The sequence below is a fragment of the Cynara cardunculus genome (assembly GCF_001531365.2).
Source record: "Cynara cardunculus var. scolymus isolate 2C chromosome LG 14, CcrdV1, whole genome shotgun sequence".
Lineage (NCBI taxonomy): Eukaryota > Viridiplantae > Streptophyta > Magnoliopsida > Asterales > Asteraceae > Cynara > Cynara cardunculus.
Window position 1 is genome coordinate 272,740 of NC_037541.1, and position 12,240 is coordinate 284,979.

Consider the following 12,240-nt stretch of genomic DNA (forward strand, 5'->3'; position numbering starts at 1 on the left):
TATTCTATATGCAAAATGTAAAACAAATCTGCATCCAAGAACTTAATAATCTAGCCAACCCTCAAAACATCGAACTTTAATATTTACTAACCTTCGAAATTTGTTGAGTCATCTGATGGTGTAAATGGAAGAACTGGTTCAGCAGGTTGAAATGTAGCTTGGTTCATTGCAAAATCGTCAGGTTCGTCCTCGTCTAAGACAACAAGATTATCCACCGTGTTCTTGAACTTGGAGAATGAATTTCTGATCATGATTCTCTCGCTCAATTTCCTTACTGAATCATAGACATATCGATATATAAGATTGTATAAACTAGGTATACGAAATGGAATCAACAATACGATTACCTCGATTTGGTGCAATAACGATACCGGGTTGAAAATTTTCTGCCATTGCTCGTTCTTCGTAATAGTATGCTGTGAATCTTCAATGAATCYCGCTAATGTAATACAATGCAGAGTGATTATCGCATTTCGTAATCTCTGCRCATCGTTACTTWGAATAGATGAAATCCCCAATTCCAATTTTACYCTTATTTGCCCTCAATATATGAAGCGCGTGTTTCCCAACTTCATTTTTATTACAATTATGCCATGAAATGCATCTGAATCATTGATTAAAAATTGAATGGTTGAGATAAGGGTTGCATAGGTTGTAGGAATGACAAAGGGTGTAGAATAACATCCCTATATATATATATATATATATATATATATATATATATATATATATATAATCACATTGGAAAACGTAGTAAACATCTAAGATATGAGTCTTGACCTTACTGCAACGCCAAAAATCTCACTATTTAACTTCATGGTTTCTGTTAGTTGATTATTTATTGTTTGTGGGTACGAAATGTAAAACATATGGAAGTTGAAGGTCTGTTTCTTTAAATTTACTATAAAGCTTGTGTGCTATAATTTATTCTCAGAAGTTGAAGGGTAATTTAGCAATAACGAAAAAGTATGAGGGCTTTAGTGTATAACTATAAATACCATTTTTTTCTTTTCATTTCATTTCTCTCTCTCTCTCTCTCTCTCTCTCAATTTTCTTCTCTCTCTCTAGTTTCGGTTCTGATCTTCTCTTTGTTGAAGTTCTTATCATTTTTAGCCGATCATCGTTCGCTTGATTCGAGCTGAGATTTAGGCTTTCAATCGCTATTGTGTTCTTGATCCTTTTGTAATTTTTTTCTGCATTTAATCTCGTTCGATCAGAAACCCTGAGATTGGAGAAGATTTAGGGTTTTTCCCCTCTTTCATCTTCATCATATTGATCTTATACCTATTCCCCTCTACTGTTTACTGTGAGTTTTTGGTTTCCTTTTCCATAAGACTATAATTATCGATTCCAATTTCCGCTTTTGTGTGAGGATTTTTGTTCGAATTCGTCGTCTTGATAAAGATGTTGGAGAAGATTGGATTGCCTCCGAAGCCATCAGTAAGAGGAAATAATTGGGTGATCGATGCGTCACATTGCCAAGGATGCTCTTCACAGTTCACTTTTATCAATCGCAAGGTTTGATCGGATTTAAATTACGTGGTTTTGCCGTTTCAAGTTGTAAATACTCTTAATCACTTGTTACGATTGGGCTTTGATGGATGGAGAATTGATTGTTGAAATTCGCTCAAACTTGATGGAAGTTTATTGTAAAATTCTATTTGACTTCTCAAAGTCAAATGACTGTGATCCAACTTCAAACTCTCTTTATAACTAAATTGATTATGCAAGAAATGCTAAAAGATGGAACTGTTTTGGGCTTAAACTTATCAACCAGGAAGGATCTGAATTCTGAACTACGATGCTACTTAGAACTTCAAATCCATATAGTTCTCTAAGGTTTTATGTTTCAAATATCCTTAGTATTAGCTCAGGGGATGTTAATCTTTTCCCATTATATGGCCTGTTAGCAGCTTAATGAGACTCGCAGCTTATTCGGTCAGGTATACATGACTGTTTGTTGGTGGCTGAATGATAGAGAAAATGGCTTATTCAGTAAGCTGGGGTTGTATGCAGATAGGCAAGTTTTTTCCAAACTTGCCCTTCCCAATAAAAGAAAACACGCTCCTTCAGTCTATGAAAAAGACGGTCCTATACAAAAACCTTCCCGATCTATACAGACAAATTAATCCACATAGCTTTATCCATACAGGATTTAATGGAAAACCAACCAAACAGCCCTAAGCCCTCTATGAATTAAGTTGTCTGTCTGGATAAATTTATCTATCGGGGAGGGACATAAGACCTAAGATTGATGGATTTAAGGGAGGCAAAGAAAGAGGGTTGGTTTATTTCTGGCTGGTATTTTTTTGTTTGAGGTGGCTTAATGGGATAAACAAGTAAGGGATCCTTGCTTATTTCATATAGCCATTCCGGCTTAATGGCGTAACGATAAAGCCGTAGAGAAACACACTTGTATGGCTGAATGCGTCTAGACCATTAAGTTCATTAAGCTGCAAGTAAAACAACTTCTTAGACCAAGATTAAAAATGGGGTTATTAGATCATGAAAATTCATCAAAAACAAGGGTAATTCTTCATAAAACCGACTGTAGCAAAATTATAATTAGCGATTGTAGAAAAACTTGGTGGATTGCTTCTAATGGAAAATGTTATTTGCTTCTGCTTTGAATGTTTCTGATAACCCTTTGTTTTAAAGTTGATTATATTGTAATCTTATCCTAAAGTTGGATGCATTCTACTATATTTCAGAAACATTATGGTAATCTTTGACTTCTGTCTGTCTGCCTAAAACCTAAAACCCCCATGATTATTGATTTTGAGCTTCGTTTGACCATGAGAAAGTCACTTGTCTTGTAGAAATGTCTCAAACTGTTTACGCTTCTCGTTTGAACCTGTCCCACATGTCATAATACATGCTTCTTTTTATAACTTATGTATATATATGCGGATTTGCAGCATCATTGCCGAAGATGTGGGGGGTTGTTCTGTGGAAGTTGTACCCAGCAAAGAATGTACTTACGAGGTCAAGGTGAATCACCTGTTCGTATTTGTGAACCCTGTAAAACTTTAGAAGAGGCAGCTCGTTTTGAAATGCGATATGGACACAAGAATAAATCTAAAAGAGGTAAGTTCCTATACATAGATACTGTCTTTTTTTATCTCGTTCTATGTTCATCATGTGTTAATCCTGCACAGTCGGGGTTCTTCATGAAACAACCACTCTACTCTTTGAAGTAGAGGTCACATCTGCCGTTTCTTTACATCTCACCCCAGACCCTACTTTCTAGTGGGAGATGTTGGGTCAGTTTGGTTTGGTTTACTTTATGATTTTCTCAAACATTATATACTTGAAAAATGATGTAATTTTTGAAATTAATTAAATTCTTGAGAGTGTCGTTAGAGTTGATGAGAAATACTTCCTTCGTTCCACATCAATTGCAACTTTTGACTTGATACATTGTGTGATTAAATGTTTGACTGTTTGCTCAATATCGAAAACGTCTTTCACCACAAACCAAGGAACCATACAATCCATTCACGTTAAGTGACGGTAAACCGAAAAGAAAATGCAGCAATTATTATGAGGCATTTGCAAAAGGATGCTTTGGTACATAGACAGGATGGGACCCCTCCCCCCCAGGGGGTTGAAGTAAGTGGGTGAAAGAATTGTGCGAGCTTTTTGGGTTTTAACTTGACATGGGTAGTTTAGTAATTTACCCGCCTTGTCCAATGTACCAAACACAACCTAAAAGTGCTTATATTGTGTTTCTTTTACAGGGGCTCCAAAACTTGCATCCGATTATGAGGATGATGTCTTGACCAAAGTTCTCGGTGACGGTGGAAATGAATCGGTTTCATCAGATAAAGAGTCGGTTCACTCGCTGCAACGAGCCACAAGTGCATCATGTTCGAATAATGACATGGAGCTTGACCTCGAGTCAACTACTCCCGAAGAACTGAGACAACGAGCGGTGGAGGAAAAGAAAAAGTATAAAGTTTTGAAAGCGGAAGGAAAGCCCGAAGAAGCCTTGAGGGCTTTTAAAAGGGGAAAAGAGCTCGAAAGACAAGCTGGAACTCTCGAGATCGAATTGAGAAAAAACCGTAGGAAGGCTCTTTCATCGAGCAGTGCAAATGAGAGCACAAAGGTTGGAGTGGGAAAACAGCCGAAAGAAAAGGATGATCTCGTTAGCGAACTCAGAGAACTTGGATGGTCGGATCTTGATCTTCATGATGCTGATAAAAAGCCCGTAAGCATGACCTTGGAGGGCGAATTATCGACCCTACTCAAAGAAGTCTCTCAGAAGACTACTAATCCCGAAAAGGGTAGTTTCGGTATCGACAAATCTGAGGTTGTTGCTATCAAGAAAAATGCACTCGCTCTTAAACGTGAAGGGAAGCTTGCTGAAGCCAAAGAAGAACTTAAGAGAGCCAAAATACTCGAAAAGCAGATTGAAGAACGGGAATTGTTGGGTGATGATGAAGATTCTGACGATGAGTTCTCGTTGTTGGTTCGTAGCATGGGTATTGATAAACATGACGTTTTAGCAACTGGGAATGATCGGGATCGTAACTTTGACTTTGACCATCTTCTTCGTATGGACGATGTTCCCAATATCGATGGTAACTTTGAAGTGACCGAAGAAGATATGGACGACCCCGAAATATCAGCCGCTTTGCAATCTTTAGGCTGGACTGAAGATCATGCGGTTGATAATAAGGAGGCACGGTTAAGCGAAATACGGTCGTTGAAATTAGAAGCACTTAACAAGAAACGAGCCGGTAACACCGCAGAGGCGATGGCATTGCTAAAAAAGGCAAAATTGCTTGAATCCGATCAAGAAAATGATGGTTTGCATCAAGGTTCCGCAGCTGCACCGTTGAAACTCGATTCAGACCGTAAAACGGCACCGAAAAGCAAGTTAGCGATTCAACGAGAGCTTCTTGCTTTGAAAAAGAAAGCTCTTGCTTTACGGAGGGAAGGGAAAACGGATGAGGCCGATCAAGAATTAATGAACGGGAAAGCTCTCGAACAGCAACTCGAAGAGTTGGAAAACGGTCCGAAAGTCAAACCAGCAGCAACTAAGGGTATTGACCTTTCTGCACCGATGGACGTTCAAGATGAAGGCGAGGATGTGACTGACACCGATATGAACGATCCATCGTATCTATCGCTTTTACAGAATTTGGGTTGGAAAGACGAAGATGATGGAAAAGTTGAAGCAGCGGCCGAGCCCGAACCACCAAAACGGAAAAGTAAAACCGAGATTCAAAGGGAGCTTTTGGCACTAAAACGAAAATCGCTCGCTTTGAGACGCCAAGGAAACGTCGATGAGGCCGAAGAAGTTCTTCAAAAGACGAAAAATTTAGAATCCCAGTTGGCGGAAATGGATGTTGATAGAAATGCAGGCGGAGAAACAGTCGTTAGCGAGGTTTTCATGGCAGAAAAGGATGTTGATAGAAGTGCAGGTGGAGAAACAGTCGTTAGCGAGGTTTTCATGGTGGAAAAGCCTCAAACAAGTACCGTTGCTGCGGTTTTTGTAGACGATAAACCTCGAGTTGATGCACACGAGTCTGGCTCAGTCCAACAGCGTATCTTGGCTCACAAGCGAAAAGCGGTCAGTCTGAAGCGAGAAGGAAGGATAGCCGAAGCTAAGGAGGAGCTAAAGCAGGCTAAACTTCTCGAGAAAGAGAATACGACCATGGAGAACAAGAACCTGGATTCGGAAACGGGCGAACGAACTCCGGTTCCAAGTACGAGCAAAACAAACGGTTCGGATGTGGTGCACGACACCAGGAAGGAGGAAACCGATGATTCGCCGCCTAAACTGTCATCTCGTGACCGATTCAAGTTGCAGCAGGAATCATTAAGCCACAAGAGGCAAGCACTTAAGCTGAGAAGGGAAGGTCGGACTGAGGAAGCGGATGCTGAGTTTGAATTGGCCAAGAATCTCGAAAGTCAACTCGAAGCCGCCAACGAGTCAACGAAACCAGCAAGAAACGTCGATGACGTCAGCGTCGAGGATCTTCTTGATCCTCAACTTTTATCCGCTCTTAGAGAAGTAGGAATAGAATCTTCTCCGCCTGAAAAGGCTAAACCGGTGGTCAACAAGATTCCGGCAGAGGCTGCCACTGCCAAACTGGTGATCAATAAGCCGGCAGAGGCTGCCACGGCCAAGCCGGTGATCAATAAGCCGGCAGAGGCTGCCACGGCCAAACCGGTGATCAATAAGCCTGAGACCGCAAACGAAGATAGAACGGAGCTGGAAGAGCGGATCAAGGCGGAGAAGGTGAAGGCGGTGAAGTTGAAACGTGCGGGAAAGCAAGCGGAGGCGTTGGATGCGCTTCGACGAGCAAAATTGCTCGAAAAGAAGCTAATTTCGTTAGCGTAAAACCGAGGTTTTCGACCGTTTTAAACGGTGTATTGTTGAATCGATATGAAATTTTTGATTCATAAATTGTTCCACAACTCTTTTGAGGAATAAAATTTGGATTTATGTATCAAAATGTAACGAAGTTTGTAATAAATTCTATTCAGTGTAACGATTAATATCTGTTCTTTAATAAACGTTGTAAGATTTTATATTATGTTCGTATTTCACATGATAAACGGGTTTTCAATCTACTTAATAGTTTCATTAAGAGACGGCCTCTGAATCTTTGAGAGACGAATCTTGTTTGATAATTTTTTTTTCTCTTAATGATTCTAAAACCCTCTGAATGATTTTATATCTTGGACCTCATTTAACCATTTAGCCCTTTGATTTCATTGTAAACAATTACCGAACAATTATATATCATTTTGCTCTATATCATGAGAGTCTTTTGATCATTCTGACCACTTTATCATTCTGCACCAAACCATTCAGCAATTGACAAACAGCTAACTTGTAAACAAGTTTATTTAGTGGGTGTTCATCTGTTGAAATCCATCCATTAAATTTAAGCAGATCAAAGTGACCTGATCTAATCATTGTTTGGATGTTGGATTTTGTCATATGATCTGAGCCAATAAAAAATTTGACAACCGATCAATCCAATGCATGATTGAGTCGGATCAGTTCCATCAATTGGATATTACTATTGGTTATCTAATGTATCGCATCGGTTTCATCCAATATTTTTATTCAAATGCAACCATTTATTCATATATATTTTTCTAATTTTTTAAAGGGCAAATTGCATGAAAAAACTTTCATTTTGGTACCTAAGATGTAAAGTTGTAAACATTTAAGTACCTGAGTAACCAGCTGAAATATTAACCGGTTACCATACCGATGTGACGAGTGATAAGATGAAGTTGGGTTGAATAACAAATAATACCGAGTTTGATACCACTTCACTCGCCACATCAGCATGATAACCGGTTAATTTTTCAACAAGTTATCCGAGTACTTAAATGTTTAAAACTTTACATCTTAGGTACCAAAATGTAAGTTTTAAAAGTAAAATATCTAAAATAGGAATCAAGTTAAATACGTTACTTTTTCATGCAATTTACCAATGAAAAAACAACCATTTCAACATATATATATATATATATATATATATATAAATATATTACGAAATAAAAACAAATAAAAACTAAAAGATATATCATTCTTTTGATTTAATCAAAATTATAAGAACAAGAACACCCTAATCAGATAAACCATAAACCCTAAACCCCAAACCTCAAATCCCTTTTTAGAATCCTTTTTTTTTCATCATAATCTTGAAAAGATTACATAAAAACAAGAACTGAAAGTTCATACATTACTCACCTTCAGCAGCAGGGATGATCAAATTGTAGCGTCGAAACTTATTCGAGTTCCCGATATCCACAAGCTTCTTAGCTTCTTCGGTTTTCGACTCCTTCACCAATCCATCGATCACGAGCTGCATCACATTCGGATCAAGAAGACACTTTTCTTGAACCGCCTGCTTAAAAAGCTCAACGGCCCAATCGATATCGCCCGTTTTACAAACGAAACGAATCAGAATCGCAAATGTGGCCTTATTAGGAGCTGAATCACTTTCCATCAAGTTTGCGTACCAGTTCTTCGCTTGTTCTAAATTGCCATCGTTACAAAACCCTTGGATTATCGCATTGTAGCTGAATTCATCGGGTTTGAGATCTTTCAAACCCAATTCACCAAAGAATTCAACGGCTTCTGATAGTTTCTTCTCCGCAACTAATCCAACCAATCGAGCGTTGTAAGTTCGGATATCGGGTGAAATGCTCGTATTCCTCATCTTCGCCCAGAATCTCTCGCCGTCGACAAACTTACGGTTTCCATATAACCCGATGAGTAACGTATTGAAAGTGATCAAATCAGGCTTCAAACCATTCTTTTCGACTTCATCGAACAGAGAAACAGCCGAATCGAACGAACCCATCTCGCAAAACGCCTTGATCGCGGTGTTATACGAAACAATATCCGATTTAATGGAGAGTTTTTCCGGCAAATCCCGGAAAAACCCATCAAGTTTATCAAACTTCTTGGCATTAACACAAGCCCCCAAAAGTGCATTAAAAGATTTAACAGTTTGTGGACATTTTCTCTCTGGCATTTCGTCGAACACCTTGAAGGCATGATCAAACATGCCGGATTTCCCGTATAACGAAATCAATCGGACCGCAAACCCTTCTTTGGAAATCTCATCGTATTGTTTCTGATCCTCGAGGATTTCTTCGATCCAATTGAATTTCTTGGCGGAGGCGAGACGGCGGACGGTGTTGCCGTAGACATTGGCGTGTTTACGGAACATATGCGATTCCGATAACTTTTTGAATTTCTGAACAACCCTTTTGAGATTGTGTTCCTTGTATAGGTCATCGGAGAAAGATTTCGCCGGCGATTTGGAGACTGAAGTGGAGAAGAAGGTGCGAAAGATGCGAGAAATGGAAGCCATTTTTAGAGTGTTGTGGAGGTCGGAAAATATGCCGGCTTGTTGAAAAGCATCCACTTCACTGATATCAAGTTTGTGTTTTTAAGCTTTGTTGTGTTTATGAGTTGAAACCCTAATTCAAGGTTTTCTTCTTTTATCAGATCGATGAAAATGGAACTGAAAATAAAGGAGCAGTTTTGTACTAAACGATAAACTTTAGGGATCAAATTTGTAATTTACTCAAATTATTATAATCTATACTAGATTATAAAGCATTTCATAAAAACTCTTAAAAACAATTTTTTATGCATAAAGTACTGTTTATTAATGCATATTACTTAAAACTCAAGATTATAAGTAAATTGTGTGTAAGTTTAACTTATTAAAGCTTCATATCCAAATTCGTGTAACTAACTGCAGATAGACATAATCAAATATAGGATAAACATCTTATTTTAAATATAAAAAAGCTAAAATAAAATTAGGATAATTATTAAGTTCTAACAGAATATTCAATTATTATCTTTATAAAATTTATAATATTAAACCAAAAATAAATTATTTCATTATTAAACTTAAATTAAATTATAATAAAAAAATAAATTATAGAAATTACTTAAAAAATAGAACTTTTAAATAGTTGATTTCATATTAACATTAATATTTTTTTTTTAAATTTTTATAATATATTCAAATTTATATTTTATTCAAAAATAAAATCATTATTGTTTTCTTAAAAACACATAAAATAGTATTATAACATCGACATAGATAAATAATAAAATAAAACATTAAAATCGAAATGTGTCTCGTTGTATTGTACGAGTACTCTTCTAATTTCCTTAAATTATAACGTAATATTAACAATTACTCTAAAAATTTCATACATCAATGGTTTATAAATTGACATACGAGTTTTAAAATTAGGTTTTTAAATAATTATAATTTCAAAAATCAATTAAGTTTTAATACCAAAATACTAGAAGTAAGTTACAAAAAAGGTCCTTGTGGTTTAGAAAAACTTCGGTTTTCATCCATCGACTTCAATAATTACACAAATAGTCTTATGGTTTGCATTTTGTTACGGTTTTCGTCCTTGACCCTAATGTTTGTTAGCTATTGTTGTTAAATAACTTCATATGCTAGTCATGTGAGGGTATTTTGACCAGTTTGCATGGTTTTTTTTATCAGTTTGCAAGGATATTATGTATATGTACAATCATTTGAAATAAAAAAAAAAAACTAAATAAATCCTAAAACTACTCCCCACTAGCCCATGTCCATCAAAAATACTGACATCTTAAAAAGAGTTTTTAACCTAGCGGTATCGTAGTCCTTGGCTTTCTAGGAGATCAGAGGTTCAAATCTTACCCAAGGTGAGGAGTGTTCGTGAGTTTATTTGTTGCATTTGTTGTATATAAATATTACATATATTTCAAAAAAAATCTGACATCTTTCTCCGCGGCGAATGCTCCTTCTTTGACACCCGTAATGAAGTGGATTTCCATCTCTAGGGGAGTTCACTATCTCCGGCTGCTGACGTATGCCCATCCCATCCCTGTTTCACACAACCTCTCTCCACCACCACCTTTCTCGAGGCCATGTGTCTCTGGCTCTTTGCAAACTGATAAACATTTGGTCGGGAAAACAAATTGTGGTTTTAGATTTGGATGAAACCTTGATATCGGGAGTTCATTTACTTATTTTACCCTCGTATCGTTTGAAGTTGGTGAGAGAGTTGTTGACAATTTTAACGAGAGTTCATCGGGATCGATAGAGCAGTCATGACGGGGGGATGAAGATGGAAGGAGATCTCGTATCGGGGGTTAGTGTAGGTACTTTTTTCTTTTTTATATATATTTTAACTTGTATATATGATTTAGGATCTGTTTGGTTAATGTTGGAAAATGAAAATGGAAATGAATTTTCATTCCCCTCAGTTTAATCTGGAATGAAAATTTGGGTTTCTCGGGAAATAAGTCAATTATATTATATAATACCAAACAGTTTATTTTATTTTAATTCATGTTGATTACTACTTAATACCTTTTTACCAAACACCCCCTTAAACACTTGTACACAACTCTGTTTTTTTTCATAAGATTTTATTTCTAATTAATTTTGAAAGCCAACGTCATAAATCAATATTTGAGTGAAATAAAAAAAATCTTCTATTTTAAAATAATGACTCCTAAGGTCAAAAATATTTGAAAATCCCAGGAAAACACACACACACGCACGCACGCACGCGCGCACACACACACACACACACACACACACAGAGGGAAGGGTTCAAACGAGAACACCTTCATTTTACGAGAACGCGAGAACACCTTTTTACTATAGACAATCACATGTGATACTATTATTCCATCATATATGATACACATGTGATACTGAATCAGAGACGCGGACGATTTTTGATGCGATCTTGGTTGCGGGCCAAGTCGCTCTTACACCACTAAGTCTCCTCACAAATATTATCACATGTGATAAGGGTGTTATTGATATGATACTATTATCCATCACGACCATCACATGTGATGCTAAATCATAGACGCAGACAACCTTTGACTCGTCCTAAGTCATAAAACACATCGTCCACACATCATAGGGTCCCTTCACGCGTATTTTCACATGTGATAAGGGTGTTCTTGCGTTCTTGTAAAATGAAGATGTTCTTGTTTGAACCTCCACACACACACACACACACACACATACATATATATATATATAGTTTAAGCAAGGGAATTAGTTTTTGATATGTCACCAATCTGTGAGAGATTTTTTCCTTCGTTAATATCCATCACTGATACTTTGGTTTTATAGTATTGATTCTTTAAAATTCATTTTATAACATATTTTACAAATTTCAAATTAAAATTATTTTTCAAGAAAAAACTATGTACTTTCTAGGAAAATATTTTTCATCTTCAATGTCAATCCCTTGGTCATAATTGTACTTGACCAATCAAACATAGCCTTCATTAGTACACACCAATCTAGCAACAAATTAATTAATAATTAACACAAAATTAAAATAAATAATCACAAGAGTCGTACTTAATTGGTTTGAGCTTGATTCCAAAGATCAAAAATACCAAGAGGTCTCATGTTCAAATCAAATGAGAAATAAAAATCTCCTTGTGGCCATGAAGGTTCAAATGCGGTGACTCCGGACTATCTGCAAAACAGGTGGTCGCCCTGAAATTAGTCGGCTCGCATAGCGAGTTAGATATCCAGGTTAATAAAAAAAAATATATATCATTTATATATTTATTTATTTAAAAATTAATTAAAGATCATACACTTTGAACAACTTATTGTTTTATGTTGGCAAGATTTGAGCTTCCTAACATCCCATAAAATTTTTGACCAATAACAAGAAGATTCCTCCCACCCCCACCCC

The 12,240-nt window shown here is 36.7% G+C and overlaps 2 protein-coding genes across 2 annotated transcripts; one reads left to right on the plus strand and one right to left on the minus strand.

The window, feature by feature from the left end:
- The first annotated feature begins 1,076 nt into the window (after nucleotides 1-1,076).
- On the plus strand, nucleotides 1,077-6,523 carry LOC112526352. The gene is made up of 3 exons (XM_025136629.1): nucleotides 1,077-1,518; nucleotides 2,919-3,087; nucleotides 3,741-6,523. Exons 1-3 carry the CDS (start codon nucleotides 1,405-1,407, stop codon nucleotides 6,350-6,352), a joined length of 2,895 nt encoding a protein of 964 aa, XP_024992397.1. The 5' UTR covers nucleotides 1,077-1,404; the 3' UTR covers nucleotides 6,353-6,523.
- Nucleotides 6,524-7,538: 1,015 nt separating this feature from the next.
- On the minus strand, nucleotides 7,539-8,928 carry LOC112526630 (pentatricopeptide repeat-containing protein At1g55890, mitochondrial). The gene has a single exon (XM_025136993.1). It carries the CDS (start codon nucleotides 8,853-8,855, stop codon nucleotides 7,716-7,718), a length of 1,140 nt encoding a protein of 379 aa, XP_024992761.1. The 5' UTR covers nucleotides 8,856-8,928; the 3' UTR covers nucleotides 7,539-7,715.
- Between the last annotated feature and the right edge of the window lie 3,312 nt (nucleotides 8,929-12,240).

What these genes read in the sequence shown, in the direction of transcription:
- LOC112526630 (XM_025136993.1), bottom strand. Translation starts at nt 8,855, where the DNA reads ATGGCTTCCATTTCTCGCATCTTTCGCACCTTCTTCTCCACTTCAGTC.
- LOC112526352 (XM_025136629.1), top strand. Translation starts at nt 1,405, where the DNA reads ATGTTGGAGAAGATTGGATTGCCTCCGAAGCCATCAGTAAGAGGAAAT. An exon ending in TCACTTTTATCAATCGCAAG is followed by an intron (nt 1,519 to 2,918) that starts GTTTGATCGGAT and finishes GCGGATTTGCAG; the next exon opens with CATCATTGCCGAAGATGTGG. An exon ending in CAAGAATAAATCTAAAAGAG is followed by an intron (nt 3,088 to 3,740) that starts GTAAGTTCCTAT and finishes TTTCTTTTACAG; the next exon opens with GGGCTCCAAAACTTGCATCC.